This window comes from Colias croceus, chromosome 24, assembly GCF_905220415.1.
Source record: "Colias croceus chromosome 24, ilColCroc2.1".
Lineage (NCBI taxonomy): Eukaryota > Metazoa > Arthropoda > Insecta > Lepidoptera > Pieridae > Colias > Colias croceus.
In genome coordinates this window covers 4465427-4485121 of record NC_059560.1, presented here as the reverse complement: position 1 = coordinate 4485121, position 19695 = coordinate 4465427, and the positions used below count along the sequence as shown (strand labels likewise).

At 34.6% G+C, this 19695-nt stretch overlaps 1 protein-coding gene and 2 non-coding genes across 4 annotated transcripts in view; 2 read left to right on the top strand and 1 right to left on the bottom strand.

Moving 5' to 3' along the window:
* The first annotated feature begins 495 nt into the window (after positions 1-495).
* On the top strand, positions 496-614 carry LOC123702980. Its single transcript, XR_006752945.1, has one exon. It is a non-coding gene; the product is annotated as a 5S ribosomal RNA (ribosomal RNA).
* Positions 615-1039: 425 nt separating this feature from the next.
* The window catches only part of LOC123702681 (lateral signaling target protein 2 homolog), a 31531-nt gene continuing 12875 nt past the window's right edge, over positions 1040-19695 (bottom strand). For both annotated transcript variants that reach the window (XM_045650458.1, XM_045650457.1), the window contains exons 3-14: positions 15874-16011; positions 15249-15439; positions 13943-14090; positions 13463-13568; positions 11202-11357; positions 10314-10413; positions 8658-10058; positions 8222-8326; positions 7656-7858; positions 6960-7167; positions 4446-4582; positions 1040-3229 (exon numbers count right to left, since the gene is read on the bottom strand). In XM_045650458.1, the coding sequence (XP_045506414.1) occupies positions 3096-3229; positions 4446-4582; positions 6960-7167; positions 7656-7858; positions 8222-8326; positions 8658-10058; positions 10314-10413; positions 11202-11357; positions 13463-13568; positions 13943-14090; positions 15249-15439; positions 15874-16011 (3027 nt within the window). In that variant the 3' untranslated portion in view covers positions 1040-3095. The remainder of the gene's footprint in view (positions 3230-4445; positions 4583-6959; positions 7168-7655; positions 7859-8221; positions 8327-8657; positions 10059-10313; positions 10414-11201; positions 11358-13462; positions 13569-13942; positions 14091-15248; positions 15440-15873; positions 16012-19695) is intronic.
* On the top strand, positions 14878-14994 carry LOC123702983. Its single transcript, XR_006752947.1, has one exon. It is a non-coding gene; the product is annotated as a U5 spliceosomal RNA (small nuclear RNA).

Below are 19695 nucleotides of genomic sequence, written 5' to 3'. Positions count from 1 at the left end.
GTAAGTTTTAGATTATATTCTTCAAAATAAAAATAAAAACAATCGCGCTCGAGAATGCCGGATTAACGTTTTTTTTTTACAAGTTCGCGACCCTATAACTTGGCGGCGTCAAGGACTTATCGTCAGATTAGTTAAATTTAGTCTTAAAACACTAAAATCAATCCCCAATATCTTAATCTGACGCGCTCGAGTATTTCAGACTATCGATTTTTTTTTACTAATCTGATCGTCTATCCTGGGCGCGCGTCACTACTTAAAGAGCTAAATAGTTAACAAGGTTGTTCTATTAGGTCTAAGGTATCTCTCATATCTTAAACTGCCACGCTCGAGTATTGCAGAAAATTCCCCTCTTCGCCTCCCTATCTATTTTGTAAAGCTACATTAAGAATTCATTATTCAAAAATGTTTAGTCCTATAACTATTCCCTGAGAGGTAATAGTTATACAATACACAATATTACTTAGAAATATGATAGATAAATTGGAAATGTTCATTGCGAACGTCCATACCACGTTGAATACACCGGTTCTCGTCCGATCACCAAAGTTAAGCAACGTCGGGCGCGGTCAGTACTTGGATGGGTGACCGCCTGGGAACACCGCGTGATGTTGGCTTTTTGCTTTTTTTGTACTTTTTAACACTAGGCATAATCATATTTTATTGTGAAAAATGTATAATATCGATCGTTTCTTGTAACTGCAAATTAATTATGTATGTTATGGAAGCAATTTCAAGCACCTCAATATTTAATTTGAGCAGCGTGATACTATTTTTTTTTTTAGTAAAAATCATCTACCTACCATTGACTACACATAGTTAATTAAATCATAGAAATTTATTGTTTATTTAAAATCAATAAGCAAGCTAGTTGTCGAAAAAAGCGACTCTATTTCATAAATTAAAAAGCTCAGAGTAAAAAATTTTATTTCAACAAGCTGGCTTTTAATATAATACCTAAAACTGAAAAAATAAACTCAACGTTTTTCTAAGAATTATATACTTACCACATAATAAATAAAGGTATTAAGAAAACTCCCAATTCCTAATATATGACATTTATTTTTATTTTCACAAATTACATAACAGTATCAACATATCACTTATTGGTCTCAATCGTACCGCATCTTTTCATAAAATATACAAAAAGCAATCTAATCTATGGGTACAATGTTACCTTTACAAAATTTACAATAAAACTTACTCGAACCTAATCTAACACCTTCGATTATAAAAATGTATGGAATATAATTTTTATTTCAACACGTTCACGTTAAAAATATAAACATCGTTCGCTCTTAAAATATATTTCTATTTATAAAGGTTTTATTTTTTTTACTAGTAGCTCTGTTATTTTCGGCCAATTCTTTAAGTCAACAATAATATTTGTCACTTTTTTTTAATTTACAACCAATTTCATGGAATTCGACGTCCATATTATGATTTAAATTGGAGGTGAAGGAATCTTATCTTAATTCACTTCAAAAATATTGAAGATTTTTTCCCTTTTTTCAACTGTTTTCTTTCGTGCATTGGCCAAAAATAACATGGCTACATTTAACATTAAAATAGCATAGCAACAATGCGTATTTATTTTAGAGAGCTACCTATAAAAACACAACTTAATACATAATGTTTCATCAGTCAATAATTATGGAAAAAATATATTTTAACACGTTCTGGCCTTTACCAAACAAACCGCGTTAAGCAAAAATAAACCTTATGAATAAGAAAAAACTATATATTTAATATTATTATTGTGTGTTTACACTCAACGAAGTTTCTTTGATATAGGCGTAAGGTAGGTAAAACTATAGATTTTGGAATAAAAATTAAAAAATATCACGAAAAATAGTTGGAAATATGTTTATTTATTTGAATAATAGATGGTTTTGAACGCTTAATATTAAGAAGGTTAGTAAAGAAGTTATACATAATTTTATATTTAAATCTATGCCAAACTTTTAATGCGTAAAAAATCTATCATTTTATAACCTTAAAAATATGTACCATAAGATTCAAAATAGCTATTAATTATCTCTTCAATATTAATTTTTCAAAACCTCTAAAACCAATGTGCGAAATATTGAACTTATTCCATATAAATGTGGGTTGTTAACAATAGGTAAATATTTTTACATTTTGTAAACTTTACATGTGAGAAATATCACATTTTAAAAGGTTTAATTATCCATAGCACATCAATATTTGTTGATTTTAAACCTTATTTTCTTATTATTCTCTTTGTTAAATTTACAAAATATAAAATAATATCCATTTATTACATTTTTTAACATTCACCCGAAGTGAGTATTGTCCGTCATATTCTGAAGAAAGTCACTCGATATTTTATACAATGAAAGTAAATCCGTGCAATATGAAAATGAAGACAATATTTATAAGATCAAAAGAACAGAAACAGAAACTATGGAAGAAATTATGAAAATGAAAAATTAAGTTATCTAATAAAAAAGATTGCACGGAAATTATTTGATAATATCATACATTGAAATCGTCTTTTCCCTTTTTTACATAAATCGTGGTGATGATTTTTACTATGCGTCAAAATAAACATATTTTTCGAAATGATCAATATTAATTCGTCTTAGGTATTTATTATTGTTATGTGAAAATCTTAAGTTTTTAGTTTCTGAAAGTTATTTTCATCTGTCAAAGATTTTTTTTCTGCGGATTTTCTTTTATATATTTTTTAACTAAACACTTTCTTTTTCAACATTAAAGAGTGAAAATGTCAAAATATTGCTTAGTTCACGCTTTAAAATTATTTTTCGAGTAAAAAATTTTTTCAATTTTACTATATAACGTTGAAACTAAAAACAATATCACCCATCTCTTTTCATAATTTACGAATGAAAATCCAAAACATGTTTAGCTCGAGTCTTTTAAAACAACTTCTATTATGAAAATGGAAACTGAAACACAATAGCGAATAAAAGAGACAAAAATACAGTTCCAATCACGTCTTTTACAAAAAATTCAAAAGTACCCACTTTTACAAAAATTTTCGCGTTTACCCACATTTTTTTTTTATTACATTTATTGTTTTTTTCTTGCTAATTTAGTTTATTTTCACACAGTTACCGATACGTATGCCGCCTGCAAGTGCGCGCTATACACTGGAAGCACTCCTCGCAGACTCGTACGGGCTTCATTTGCCCGTAGCGTGGCAACGGGATTGAATTCGAACTGCACGACGCGCAGAACACTTTGCCTGTGAATTGTGGACAAAAATGGTTTTTAATTATTGTTATTTAAAGAACAATTAGGTATGTTATTGTATGAGACGAAAAAAAATATTTAAAAAGGAACAAAAAACGATTAAAAATATTTATTAAGTTACTGTCTTCAGTTTATTGATCTTTTTTGTAGTGAAGGTTCCTGCAATGAGACGTTTACACAGCGCGTTACATACGCATAACCAAGACCTCCAATAGTTGCACAAATACAATAACATAATACAACAAAACAATACAAGAACCACGCCGATGATTCAATGCGAAGCTCTTTATACTTACCGTATTTTTTTTGACGCAGTGCCGCTCGCGCAACAGTATTAGGGATTTATACAATGTACAGTGTATACGCTACAAAAATTCATGTTGCACAAGTATTAAATACTAGTGTTTGCCTGCATGCCACCATGAGCATACACACGCGTGTGGTGTTTGTGCAGCGGTTCGACCAACGTCACCAATACAAGAACCACGCCGAGTGCATCTCATGTGCAATACCACCTATATACATTACTAGCTGCTCCGCGCGGTTTCGATCCCTTGGCTCCACTCCTGTTAGTAGTAGCGTGATGATATATAGCCTATAGCCTTCCTCGATAAATAAGCCTATCTAACACCGAAATAATTTTTCAAATCGGACCAGTAGTTCCAAAGATTAGCGCGTTCAAACAAACAAACAAACAAAGTTTTCCTCTTTATAATATTTTATATTAGTACAGTAAAAGTTCTTTATTCGCGGGTAGTAGGTTCCGTAAATATGCCGCGAATAGAGAAACCGTGAATAAGGAATGGTAATTTGTATGGGGTTATAGGGGATACGTTCCTAGGCGACGAAATAAATAAGCAAATACATAAAGAAATCAGTTTAATTGAAGTTTTTTATACATATTTATTAATTACCATTTAATTAGGCAATGGCTTGGCACTTTTTACTTGTTTTTTTTTAGTCGACATTATAATTTCGTAGTTGTAGTTCAGACGTTTACTAAGGATAACGAATGATTTTTAATTAAGTAAATACATTTTATATGTTATGTACCTACCCATGCAGCGATTCGATCCGCGAATAAAGAATTTAATGCCGTGAATATAGGAATTAGGTCGCATTTTTTTCATCCGCGAATAGTGAAACCGCGAATGAAGGAAGCGCGAATAAGGAGCTTTTACTGTATAGATAGTGTGCGGTGCGCTTACCGCAGTTGCGGCAGTGGTGTCGGCGGCGGAAGGCGGTGAAGCTGGCGGCGCAGCGCATGCAGGCCGGCGCCGCGATGTCGGGCACCCACTCGGGCAGCCGCTCCACGGGCGCGCCCGCCGGGCTGCGGGACCGCCCGCTGGAAACGGAAATAATAATAGTTTAAAAATATATATAATAATAAAATAAAAAATAATAGTTGCAAGTGACTACTATCAAGCTGATTTTCAGTTTGTAGCTTTATTTTGATGAGGCACCGAATAATTTCGTGTACGAAACTCTCGATTGTGGTAGCTAACAGAGATAACAAGGATACAATTTTTTGATTTGATGGTTCTCAAATATTTATTACGCAATTTGTAGGACAATATGTCTGTTGAATTATATAAACATTAACTAAGTGAAAACAAAAAAATCAGCTTGTTAGTAATCATTTATGATGACCTCGTTATCGATACACTTTGGAAAGGGGGACTCTTTGAACCAAGCATAGATTTTGTAGGACAAATATTTTTTCGAATAATTTAGGTAATTATCTTGAGATTGAACAATAAAAAAAATTCAGTTAGTTATAAATATTTGAGAACCATCAAATCAAAAATTTTTATCCTTGTTATCTCTGTTAGCTACCACAATCGAGACTTTCGTACACTAAATTATTGGGCGTCTCATCAAAATAAAGCTACAAACGGAAAATTAGCTTGATAGTAGTCACTTGCAAAAATGGGCGATGTATCCTGAACTAAAATTAGTATATTGTCATCGGTCCTCAATAAATCTACAAAGTTTGAACGAAATCTGGCCATTTAAAGTGGGTCAAAATCGCGCCTAAAGAAGTCGGTTACAAACATACAGGTGAAGCTAATATAAAGCGTGTAAAAATAAATAAAATTCAATACACAAGTTAAAAACAACCGACTTCAAACTCGCACTTGCAACATTTACAAATACAGACAAAAATGCTCATAAAATAAAAACTACTGGCCCTAACTATCCTAATAAAATTGTTATGGAACCAATTCGACACCATCCCGCATCGAACAAAAAAAGAATCACGTAAATCGGTTCAGAAGCCTCGGAGTAATCGGTGTACATACATAAAATAAAAAAACCGGCCGAATTGATGACCTCCTCCTTTTTTTGAAGTCGGTTAAAAAAGGTAAAAACTATTTTTATACTAGCTTTCCGCCCGCGGCTTCGCCCGCGTTTTTATAAAAAAACCCGCATATTTCCCGTTCCCCTGGGATTTCCGGGAAACCTATCCTATGTGTTAATCCAAGTTACCCTGTATATGTGTGCTAAATTTCATGGTAAACGATTCAGTGGTATTTGCGTGAAAGAGGAACAAACATAAACATACACATCTATCCTTACAAACTTTCGCATTTATAATATTAGTAGGATTTGCATCATGAATAAAATGGAAAAAAATCAGAGTTACTAGTGAAACACGTTTTACACTGAAAGAGATAACTCAGCACTCGATTCGCACTATAATTATAAAAAAAAAATGTGTGCGTGTACTAGTACGTAAGAAGTGAAACTTCTTTATGACCGTATTTTTCAAAAAATAATTTACTATTCGCGACTAATAAATACGTCGAATCACGCGTGGTCAGGATAAGAAAAATATGGCGCGTAACAGAAAAATGAAAATGTCACACGTAACGAAAAAATGTTACACTAATTTTTTTTTCCAACTCCGATAAAGATTCACTCAAAAACACATTACAATTTTGTCCCAATTTCATTTTAATTGAATAAAGTGTTTCCACACATGCAGCACGCGGGAAGCACTCGCTCCCGCCATTGTTCACGTTGTGGCGGTCACGAGGCTGCGCACGTGCAAAATGCACGTTCATTTAAGCGCACTTCGTCACCCACTACGCGAAAATCTATTCTTTGAAAATCTATTTCTCGTAATAACTTCGTGGTTAGAATGTGGTATTTTTGTCACATGTAGACCTCAGTTCAAGGCTTCTTTTAGTACTAAACAGAACTTCTACTAACGCCTGCATTTCATATAAAAAAATAAAAACGAAAATCAATAAAAATTACAATACTTCTATCTCTATCGACAATATCGAAAATTTCAAAAAGGGATAATTTGCGCCTGTAGTCACTACATATATTAGCAACATAATAAATTATCTAGTGTATCTATTTTTTTTTTATACGAATTTATTTAGCACATTCGGCCGCGAAAATTCCAATATTTTAAATATTTTTAAAAAAATCGTGTTTTTGAAATAAAACTCTGGGTGTTCTACTCGTGCATTTAAAAAGAGAAGCTCCTTAGATATTTCCAATAAAACAAGAATGTCACTTTTTCGGGCCTAAAAACATATAGTGCGTCGGTTGATTTATTTGACTATTGTGTAAATTTAACCATGTTTCCTGTGCATGTGTCTGGACTGTTTTATGTTCAAATTACTCGCTACTATCTCGCTCGCTTACACAAGTCAGGTGATTACCTGATTTTTACCTAAATATACCTTTAAAAACATCATAATTACCTCAAAGTGAGATCACCAGTGGACACAGAGGCTTGTAGGTTCCCGTTATTCTCCATAGATTTCCGTCTACCCTCATTCTGTGTCGTTTCTTCAATGGTCGCAGAATTGACCGTATTCCTTCTCGCTACGTGACTGTTCTCTGAGGGAGTGTCCGAATTACTGTCCGCATACACTTCCTCCGCTGAATATACGCTGTCGAATGAACTGCCTGTAAGAGAATTTTTATAATTAATCTTCTAATATATAAAATTCCCGTGTCACAATGTTACGTTACCGTACTCCTCCAAAACGGCTGGACCGATTCTCATGAAATTTTCTGTGCATATTGGGTAGCTCTGATAAACGGCCAACATTTATTTTTCATAACCCTAAGTGATAAGAGTAAGGCAGAACAACGTTTGCCGCGACAGGTAGTATTAATTTATCAAAATGTTATTAAAAAAATGAAATTAGTAAATGGAAATTTTTCTCTATGTGCGTTAGGGAATTTATTGGTACATATTTTCTAAATACAAATATTAATGGTACTTAGGCAACATTTTTCGACCATTTTTTGAAATTAAAAATAACCTCTCTCCGAATTATTAACTTATCTGTTGGAATTTTTCAGCTTTTTACAGCTCACTTATGATAATTACTTATATCATTTAAAAATCGTCTTTTTGACCGATTTTTTTTTAGAAATATCCTACTCACCATTCTGTATAACCTGATCCTCTGTTGGCTGGTACTCTATAGCTGGAGGTGCTTCCTCCTCTTCTTTCGGAGTATCACTAGTCTGGTTCATGAGGAACACAGCCTTCAGAATGTTGCGAAGGTCTGCTGCGAAGTTCGTCTGCAACTGGTCCGCTACGCCCGCTATGCAGACGAACAGACGGTGGATGAGGTCTTCGCTCGATCTGAAATTATAACGTTTAATTATGAGTAAGTTTTGATATGAGAATAAAGGGACCGACAATTTAATATTCTACAACATAAAATAATCTGTATATTCTCAAAAGAAAATACTTACGATGTACTGTTAAGAAATGAAATTGATATTATTCAACCAATAGCGCTATAGCATAGGAGAAACTATACACTAAATAACATAGAAACCGGTCATGAAATAACTACAAACAAATCTTAACCATTGCAAAATTAACATATATAAAAATAATCTCGTAAAATTTTAACGTAGTTAAAAAAGTGAACATATGAAAAATATTTCTAAGATAATAAATCTATCTTTTTATACACGATTTAAAATTACTAAAACTTACTTGAATTTCGCTCTAGCCTGATGTCTAGCGGCTAGTTCTTGAGCCTGTAGCGCTAACGCGATTTGCTCGTCGTCCGCACACTCGGACGTGCCACACGAGGTTCCGCTGTAAACATTTCATATATAACATTATTACAAAAAATATGTGATAATATGACTTCTAGTCCTAGTATTTTTTTTTTTTTTTTAGGATTTGTTACATTTTGACTACATAGAGATAAATTACATTCCCTTTTTTCAGGAAAATTACACAATTTGAACAAAAAACAATCATGTATGAAGACAAATGGACATTAATGACATTAACATCACATATTATCATGACAAAATGGACATTAATCTGCAAAATGAAATGACATATTTAAAAGCTAGATAAAATGAAACTCATACACTGACATAATTTTAATTCTAACATTGAAAAAGAATAAAAATCTCACCTCTCCTCAACAAAATGGTCCAAATTCAATCTGAGCGGGCTACTCTGCGATTGCGTCGTCCTATTATCCAATATGACCATACTGGGCGACCATTTTTTCTTCTTACTTTTGCCCCCACTCTTTCGTTTCTTTCTAACACTGCTTTGTGACGAATTCGGCGTCTCTGTTCTCTCTTCTACCGGCGTTAAATTTATATCGGACAGTCTTTGCCTTCTCAATTCGGTTATAACTTCCTCTATTGTCCTAAATTCTTCTTGCGCATTACTCTCATTGGAACTCTCCCCTTGGAGCCTATCTATAACTATTTGTGATGATCCAGCCTCGTTCTTCTGATTATCCTGCTCCTTATAATTAATATTTACAGTCACCTCGCCGGATATATCGAAAGAACTCTCTAGATTGTTTTTCGCGTCTTTATCGACTTCCGTGTTTAATACCCTGTTTTGTTCCATGAAATGGTTGTCTTTTATTTTATTCTGGTCTGTATCGGGAGATCTATCTAAGCTTGTGTTTTCTGTGCTAACCCCAGAATCGACGGGCGACTCGTGATCGCTATCGTAACCTAACATGAATTTAACGCGCTCATCGTTGTCCATTTTGGCGGAATGAAAGCTCGTGTTATCTTCACTTCGGTTATCGATATCTATAATTTGTCTAAACTCTTCGTTAGTGAGTAACAGGGAACTTAGATTAACGTTAGCTAGGGAGATATTACTATTTACAATTTCTGCGTCTATATTGTCGGGTATGATGAGTGGGAGATCATTGTTTCCTATTTCGTTGTCGTCGTCTTGGTTGAAAACGGCGGAATTGTTATGCGACAACGAGGCTAATACTACTGGTTCTTGGCTTATTGCGTTGGGAATCAAATATCCGTGACTAGTAGAGGGCATGCAACTCAATTGCTCGTTCCTGGGTCCAGGGAAGTATGTTTCCGAGTTCTCAGTCAAAGTGGGCACATCGTTGGTAGAATACGAATGCATTTGGTCCAGAATGTCTACATCGCTAACTATAGAGGAGAGTCTATCAGCAATTTCCGTGACTTGTTCGTTTAGCGACGTGACTAGTTCTTGGTCCGGTATTTGTCTGGGCGTTTCGTTTGACGTGGACGCTGCGACTGCGTTTATGACAAGCGGGTCGAACATCATAAGGCCGTTGGTGGATAGATTCCTCAGTGAGGACAGGTCAGTTTCGGCTCTACTGATTTTCCTGCTTCTGTCCATACTCTCGTTCGTTTGGAACGTGTCTGTGCTTGTCGTGTCTGTGTGTTTGTCTCTGTCGTCGTGTTCGGACACGTCGTCCATGTCCTCGTTGAGACGCCTGAGTCCATCTATGATTGGTGTCATCACTTCTATATTGTCTGGCAAGTAGTCAGCGTCTGTTATCGTCGGTTCGTTGGAACTGAAAAAAATGGCAATCTTTAGAATTGTGGTAGCAAAAATATAACAATAATATTATTATTTCGCCGGTATATCTAATTTTAACTTTAATAATTTATAAAGTCAATGAAAATATTTGCATAAATTTCAAGATATTATAAAAATTTCATAAATACTTGATGTAAATCAAGAAAGATTTATTTCACGATAATGTCAATAGAAATACTAATTTTCAATTAAACTTGTTGCAATTAACTAATAGAGGACATAAACATACTTCTGCGTATACAACTCTTTACAATGAGCGTGGTCCGCGTAGAATTTCGACACAAATTCACCGATGTCCGGGTAACACGAATCGGCTGATGAGTCTTCCACTGAAATGATAAGAAAGAATTTATTAAAATCATGGAATTTAAAATTCATGTTTATTTTTAACATTAACATATAACTACCAATACTCAATTTTTTTTGTATAGTAGCTAATAGAAGAATACTTAAAAGGAGCTAACGCTACAGAACGTACACCATCACGAGTAATATGTTTATTGTTTTTTTAATAGATAAGAGTGATTCAAGAGGAAGGTTTTCTACACTAATATTATAAAGAGGAAAACTTTGTTTGTTTGTTTGATTGTAATGAATAGGCTCATAAACTACTGGACCGATTTTGATGAAATTTGGCACAGACAATCTTTAGACCCTGAGAAATATGTACCACGGGCGAAGGCGGGGCGGACCGCTAGTAGTATATAATTTATTAGGTTTTAGACAAAAGCGGGCGAAGCCGCGGGCGGTAAGCTAGTAAAAAAAAGACGTGTGGCACTCGGGGACTGCCGCGGTAAAGCTATTGCATAGCATGCCTTCACGCCACACCTCCGCCCGTCGGAGTGGGGAGCGTGAGTTTTTTTCGTTACGGCATTTCTCGATTCGGTCCCCGCGCTCAAGGCCCGCGGTATAAGCTATGCAATAGCTTAAAAAATGTAGTGTGGTTTTATGAAACCACGGTAAAAGTGAAACTTTTTTTCACACTATAGACATTTAACTAAAAATTATCGTATTTGTACGATAATCATCATACGTATCGTGCGTCACGCGATATGCGCTACGCAGACCAAAAAGTTTGAGACGATGTAATAAAAGTTTCACTTTAAAATAAACTGACCGGGCGGCAGGTCGAGGCCGGATAACGCGGCCAGGTCCCCGTTAGTGCACAGCAAACGCTCCAGTGCTGCCAATTCACGCCGCTCCAGCGTCCACAGCAGCGAGCGGATCTTGTGCAGCAGCGTGCGGAACGGGCGGAACATGTCCGACATCTCCTCTGCTCATGCATACGAACAAAATAATGTGTGAATCATCTTAATATTATAAAGCTAAAGAGTTTGTTTGTTTGAACGTAATAATCTCGAGAACTGCGCGCAAAACTGCAGAGCACAGCTAGTAATTAATATAGTTAAAAAAAACATGCTTTGACTGATGACATTATTATATAGTTCCTTATATCCTTTATAAATGTACAAACTTTCAATTAAGTCGATTAAAAAGGAGAGAATAACACTGGAATTATATGAGTAGTTTTAACGAAATTGGCAGACACAGAAAGGGAAACGGCATAGAAAGGGGGAAAAAAGTGTGCGAAACATGTGCAACAATTCCTACACAAAACAAAAGCGTTAAAACAAATTCGACATTTCCTCTGTAAATACCATTACAAATTTATTTTCAACATATTATATTCCTATTTAATTTTACATTTACAGTGTAGAATTTTTTAACAAATTTATGATATGAAGTACCATCTTTTACTTTGTAACCCACGACCACTTCTCAGAGCGTTTTCACATTGTCCGGTCCGATATCGGATATCGGGCGCCGATAGCCGATATCCGATATCGGAGGCTAAGTAAAATGTATGATTTAGGTACCTGTCTTTCACATTGTCCGGTCCGATATCGGATATCGGAGCCAACACCGATATTCCCGTGAACTATCGGACGATAATGTTCAGTGTTACAAACTCAATTTTCGAAAAGGTAGTATACCAACAGCAAAAAAAGCACTAGTTTGTGTATTTTCAGTCATTTCTAGGCGCTAAATGTAAAAAAAAATCCTTTCATTTACTTTAAACCTTTTTATTAAGAAAACATTCATTTAAGTATTTAAAGGCATTAAAAATACTATTTTTACGGGAGCTATTTTAATACCGTCCTATAATATACGGCAATTGGCTGAACTGAAGTAAACAAAAATATATTGCGTTCTTAAATTCAACCGTATCTTCGAAATATTAGTGTCTTTTATCTTTATTTACTCATTCTGCCTCGCTCCTCCTCCTACTTGGACTACTGTTGTGCTGTAAGCTGTTTATTGTATTGTTGTCATTGAGTCACAGATTTAGTGCTTTGTTTTAGCGCCGATATCAAACCTGTATAATAAATAGCACATCTAAATAATATTAAGTAATTAATAATATCAAATCTTTTTTATATTTTACTTTTCCAGCTGTTTTTGAAGTCGGTTTCTTTTTTGTAGTTATTTTTACTGTATGTACAACTACGATCTATCAGTTGAATTTTTTTAAATCAAACTCTTTTTATTGAAAAGAAAATTTACAATACGGCAATTTTGTTTAGTTTTCTCTAAAATTTCAGAATTAGAATGCGGCGACCTTACATTTTGTCAAGAACGCGCGGCGACTTTTGAGCTTGTTTGGCTTGTTTACATTTTGGTTGTCATGGCTCGTATGCTTAGATTATATATGGCTATATTATTATTAGTCTGTGGTACTACGTAGATAATTTACTGTTCTGTGGTAGATAACAGCACCTACATTTGTAAATGTAATTTGAATTTATATTTGCCAGTTTCGTCGCTTTAATACTGAGTTGAATTTTATTTTATTTTATTTGTATAAGAACATAACAGTCGTACATGATTTAATATAAAAAAGTTCTAAAATTCACTACGACGCGACCACACAACATGTTCTATTATTAAAAAAAGAAAAACAGCATATAAAAAAAACAAGCCTCACAATGAAATTGAATATTGAAACTAGATTCTGACTCTGCAGAGGGTACAAATCCAAACTCCGCAGTCAGCAGATTAAACCGGTTTGAAAAACATAGTTTATTTATTACTATTTATTTTATTTAAAATAAAGTTTATTTTTTGTAACATAAATGCATCCACTGTTTTTTTTAATTCTCCATATATCTACTTTTCCAGTTTCTGGCAACACTCATGATATCGGGACGATATTATCGGATAATGTGAAAGGGCAAATTGTGTCCGATATCGGATATCGGCTATCGGCTTCCGATATCCGATATCGGACCGGACAATGTGAAAACGCTCTCACACTTTATACGGAAAGAATACAGAAGACAACACGACTCATATCACATTTAAATAAAATCAACTTACCAGGCGGTTTATCGATAGACAGCGGGCCACTAGAGTATATGAGCAAGCCGCTGACTATCGCTAGACGAGGCACTGCGAACATCAACGCCGGATCGTACGAATCCACCTGAAATGTTTACAAATTTGTTTTGTTAATATACAATTTAAATACGAAAAAAATATTGAAATAAGTATTTATTTTTTTGTGTATTATAATATTGTGAGTCCACTTTGACGGAACAAAACTTAGTGACTTTGAGAAAATATTCGGATAATGATGATGATTTTCTGTGCAACTTAGGTATATCACAATAAAAAGTGCCTGTTTGTTATAATTGTATAAAATTATGTTCTAAGTTTGTTTGCCTTGGTATGTATGTTCAAATAAAGGATAAATAAAAGTAGCCGTAAGTTACTCCTTATTACATCGGCTATCGCTCATACATTTCATAAATGATAAGAATCATACCCGTTCCTAATCAATAAATAAATGCTCCATACCTGTTCCTGCGTAAGCAAGTTGTGTTTCAAAGCTCTTCTCAAGCTCTCAGAGAAAAGCACACAAATGAGTTGTTGAGCTTCAAACTCGTGCGGTGTTTTTACGTTGACCATCGCGCTCACGTAGCATAGCTCGAATTCAGCGAACAATCTGAAAGGTGAAGATAAGATATTTATAAATAATCATACTATAGATCATTATAAAGTTGCAATCTAACTGCCTTACTAAAAAAAAGTTAAACAATGGATAAATTTCTACGATTTTCTACTATAGCTGTGTCCTCTTGCTCACATGAAACGTCAATCATAAAAAACAAGACAGGTTATTGCAATAACTAATTCATTGCATAGCGAATGGGTAACATTTTATTAGTAAGACCGTAAGTATAGTATTATAAGTGAAAAGGTGTAGGTTTAGGTTATAAGCGGAAGTGGCATGTTGAAATGTGACTAATTAGAATTTTCTTCACTTGTTTCCTTTTCGATATTCATGATAACTGAATCATGCGTTTACCGTTTATTAACCCATTGAGCCCCGAGCGGCCCGATCGGTCCACGACACAATAGATTTTCTATTGTGTCTGTGATTCCGGGGCCTGAGTTACGATCAAATGTTGTGTTGGTAACCTATCTAGTATAGGTACACCTAGGTACCTTGCATAAAATAAGTAAATACAACACACAATAAGTAAGTACTATTTAAATAAAGCAAAGAAAAAAATGAATACATTATTAACCTATTTAATTTAATATCAAAACTAATTGCTACAAAATAACATTATCTGGGTATGTAACAAACAACCCATATGAGTAGGTCAGGCAAACTAGGTTTACTAACACGGCCACTAGATGGCATCACCGTTGTTCATGCTGTTTGTAACTCGCGCTTATGTTATTCTTTTCGTAATACTACTTATTCTAACGCATATTTAGCTTCGGCACTCTGGTTTCCCTTCAAAACGTATAAATCTTTCGCCTTTTACTAAAGATTTCCGTGGAGGGGAACACTCAAATGAGTCTAACTCAATTTTTTACACCCTACACTCATGTAGGGTTTATTAATATACAATCGCACTCATATAACAATAACATAAGCCAAAGTAAATATATCACAAAAAGTGTTTAACTATGATAAAACATGCACAATATACCTAGGTACAAATATATAATACACCAGAAAGGTGCAGGATATAATAATAGGATAAATGTTACAAAATACGACATATTGAGATGCTTTTCGAGCTGTCACATCAATTTTGACGATGTAACAACCTTTTGTTACTTTCCTACTTCTATTACGACTACTAACCTATCGAATATCCTCAAGCTCTCGTGCAGCATATCGTCGTGGTCCTGTAGCGCGAGTCTCCGCGGCCTGAGGCACTGTTCCCGGAGCAACGATCGCACCGTCTCGAGGCTGCGCGTGAGCGCTTTGGCTAGCGGGCGCATCGCCGCTGATTCCTCTTCGCGGTTCAGTATTGACGAGCCCGCGGCTAGGCACTGGAAATTTAAGTTAGTGACGAGAAATACAGTTTATTTATATTTACAAACATGTCTTTTGATAAATAGTTGCAGTTTACACTCTTCTTGTTATTTACAGTGTTTCGTGTTTAATACTATGAATATAAATGCGTGAAATACAGGCGTTTGTTGAACTCATCTTTAATGATAAACATTTTTCCATAAAGATACGAAAACTCATGTCTTAACCACACTTTAAGCTCATTCACGATCCATTAATGAAAACGATATTTTAACAATTTAGTGAGACATAGTATGTGTTTGAAAATCACGTCCATTTTTTAACTTTTCATCAAAAATAGATACATAAAACTAACCCGTTCATCGCCCAGCACTTGATTCATGATTTGCCTTGTTATATGTTTTATTCCATTTTTTGTACTTTTCATAACAAACTACCATATAAAACTGACCTCAGCACCGAACCACAGCTGCCCAGCGAGATTGTCCTGCAGCACGTCCTCCGGGAACTTGACGCGGAAGCCGCGCGCCACCCGCTCGTCGCCCAGCACTTGGTCCATGATTTGGCTTGTGATGTTTAGCACACGATCCTGGAACGTAATAGGAACTATTATAAGATGAGTTCGTAAATATTGTGTTGAGAAAGGTACGTAAATGAACATTTTTGAGTCTGAGTTTATGGTAAAGAGCAATCTCCGGAGTTTCTTGCCGGTTCTTCTCCGTAGAAACTGCTTTCCGAATCGGTGGTAATTCATAAAACAATGTTATGACAATTCATAAGTGCTTCTAGAAGAAGTCTAATTGAATTAATTTATGAATGGGTAAGTAAACGATACTCGCACTACTTGAAGTTTAGTCTTCGTTAAGTATCAATATAATCACATTTCCTGATAAAGTTAAGACGCGATCATCTTTAAACATCCATAAGGGACAGGACAGACAGGTGGCATAACTTGAACTTGGTAAGTGTCATTATAATTGAATTAATTAACCTAGAATCAAAAACATCTTAAGATAATCGAGCAGATGTTTTTCTAAGTGACAATAATTATTGACACGCAACAAATCGAAATATTCATGAAAAAGCATGTACGTACATTCCTATAATTGGTTAGTATGCGTTTAAATATCTTATTTTTTTGGCGACCAACTAGGTTCCACTGTACCAACCAAATTTCGAAGTAATACAAACAACGTAATATAACCACCGAAACAATCCGATCAACAAACTCTAATATGTACATTCAAAGCTCAGTTGGCTTATCAAACGATTGACGTGATTTTTTAGAGTTTTAACTATAGGAAACTAGCTTTGTCTACAATCTAATAAATTATATTAAACCTTCTTCGTGTTTCTCTCTTTCTATCAAGAAATCCCATACAAATCTTTTGTATAATTTTAAGCATACACACAAACAGACGACGGAAAGCGACTTTTACACCCTAAATACTATGTATCTAATCTGTAGTGTTATCTCTCTACCTTGGAAAGCTGGAAACCTTTTCGTTGAATATAATTATCCAGATGACATTTGACACGCTACTCTCTCCTCATCTCATTTGGATCACCTAGTATATCACGTCGTGTCACGTTACCGAGTCACGTGACACGTATTGTTCATACAGTGGACACCGGTCCGGTTCGCTGACCGCGACGTGTTCGGTTTCAGTTTTACTGTGTTACATATTAGTGGCAAAGCTCTATATAGCTAGGTGAAATTGTAGAAGGAACATTGACGACTTCATTATTGTAATTACTGGTACACGTAGATTATCTTGTGCGGTTATGATTAGAAACGTTTGTGACAATAATTTAGAATTCTAATTCGCAGTTGTTACTTGTTATCACGTATTTATTTTTTCATTCGTTGCTTAATATTATGTCGGTGGTGGTTAGGTACTTTAAGTTTACACGATTGTAACTATAAAACGTAAAATCGAACAAACATGTAAGAATATGGATAATATGAGATTCAACAATCAAAAATAAACAAAAAGTTTAGTTAACTTTTTTACTATTGGATAGCGTATTGATTGTAAACTAAATAAAGCTATTGCATGCTATGCCTTCAAGCCACAGCCACACCTCCACCCGTCGGAGTGGGGAGCGTGAGGTTTTTTCGTTACGGAATTTCTCGATTCGTTCCCCGCGCTCAAGGCCCGCGATAGAAGCTATGCAATAGTTTCAAAAAAACTGAAATAACATGAAAGAAATCCAATCAAATACTTGTTACGCATTTATTTCACCATCACGCTACCTATTATATATCTATAATCTATATATCATATAGCATAATATCTAGATTACCTATTAGTTATTAGTTATTACTTATTACCCACAACTACACACTCAGATACAAATATATAAGTATACACACAGACAAATGCACTTGTCTGCGCACCGTAGCGACGCAGTCGCGTGTACACCGCTTGCAATCGCGTCACACGCGATAAGGTTGAGTGCACACTATCGAGTGTCGATCTGACACTGCGCATGAGTCGCTTACAACTTTATACAGCGGATAGGTAGATTATAATTATATTAATATTGCATATAAGTTTCTCAGACACGTGAATAGTAATTCTTCCAGCTGTAATTTAAATCCATTCCATAGCTTTCGCAACCCAGACCCAACAAGCATTGGCACATATTGGCTATAAAAGAATAGCATAAACACCGAGCACACAAGATATTTGTAAAATATATTATATACATATCTATTATCTACAGATATTAAACGACGTAACAGAAAACAAACAAACCTCAAATACATCTTTAAATTGCATAGCAACATCTCACCACTGTATCTGCATAAACAAAAGCATTAATTACAGCAGTGTACACTACGCTTAACAGTGGACAGCTTATGAGTCAGTTTCGGTATCACGTTTATAATAGTAATTACATCGATGAGTGTTCCTTGTAACGCATTAATTTATATAATTAAAAGGAGTAAACGATTGAACCTGAACGCAATGATTGCCGTGCTGTTCATGTTAATTTAAATTAAATATAAAATAGTAAAGGGCAATTTTGGAGCTCAGGAAAATTATTGGAAACATATAAGTCGCGCACTAACATTCTTCATTTATTATATTTTGTTTTTGGTATGAGTTATTAATTAATTATTATTAAACTGAATTTTTATCTAATAGCAGCACTGGCAGACGTTGTTATGCCCTATTGCGACCTTTTCGTGTTTTCTCTCCATAAGAACCTTCAAAACTTTAAAACATTAGCCGAATTGGTCGAGCCGTTCCCTATAACTCTTAGCAACACTTTTAGCGATTCATTATAATATAATATTATGGACAAAATAAAGATCTATTAGGATTTATATCCTAGGTCATCTACCTACATGATTTGGGAGTATAACGATATATAGTCGATGTGCGAATGATCCGTATTCTATTTACATATTGAGGAAACAGATGAATTTTGTTTCCGAAATATAAATAAATCCTTATCACTACCTCGGGGATTTTTCATTATACGAAAATACAGAGGGAGATATTAAAATCGACATCTAAATTATGTATGTTAAATTACGTATCTATACTAATATTATAAAGCTGAAGAGTTTGTTTGTTTGTTTGAACGCACTAATCTCGGGAACTACTGGTCCGATTTGAAAAATTCTTTCGGTGTTAGATAGCCCATTTATCGAGGAAGGTTAAAGGCTATATTTCATCACGCTACGGGCAACAGGAGTGGAGCCACGGGGGTGAAACCGCGCGGAGCAGCTAGTATATAATAAAACACATACAAAAACCCATTTGTCTATCTGTCTGCTGTTAGAGCGTATATACCTATAACTTAGCTTGATTTATAAGAATTTATTTATGTTTAATCGGATTTATATTTTATTTGTTTACATTTAATATAACACAGAACACATTCTAATTAAATAATAAGACAAGCTTTATTATTTAACTACTTACTTAGATATAAGAATGTATTGTACCTATACATAATATATGTATTTCGGTTAGTCGATAACGGTTTCTTCGGACGTTGTTAGTTAGAGAATTTAACCACTAAGCCACAATTATTATCGTCTAACAAATTTAGATATCGATGATAACTAGTCTTTTTTTTTTTTGTTGTAGATAAGGAAGCGCTTGACCACTATCTCGCCTGATGTAAAGCTAAGATGTGGGTTAAAAGTTAAAACCCAACACAAATATAATAAAAGAAACCGTCGTATCTTTAATCTTATATTCCACGACTCTTCACGAGTTTATTTACCTTCTGTAGGTATATTTTACAGCAT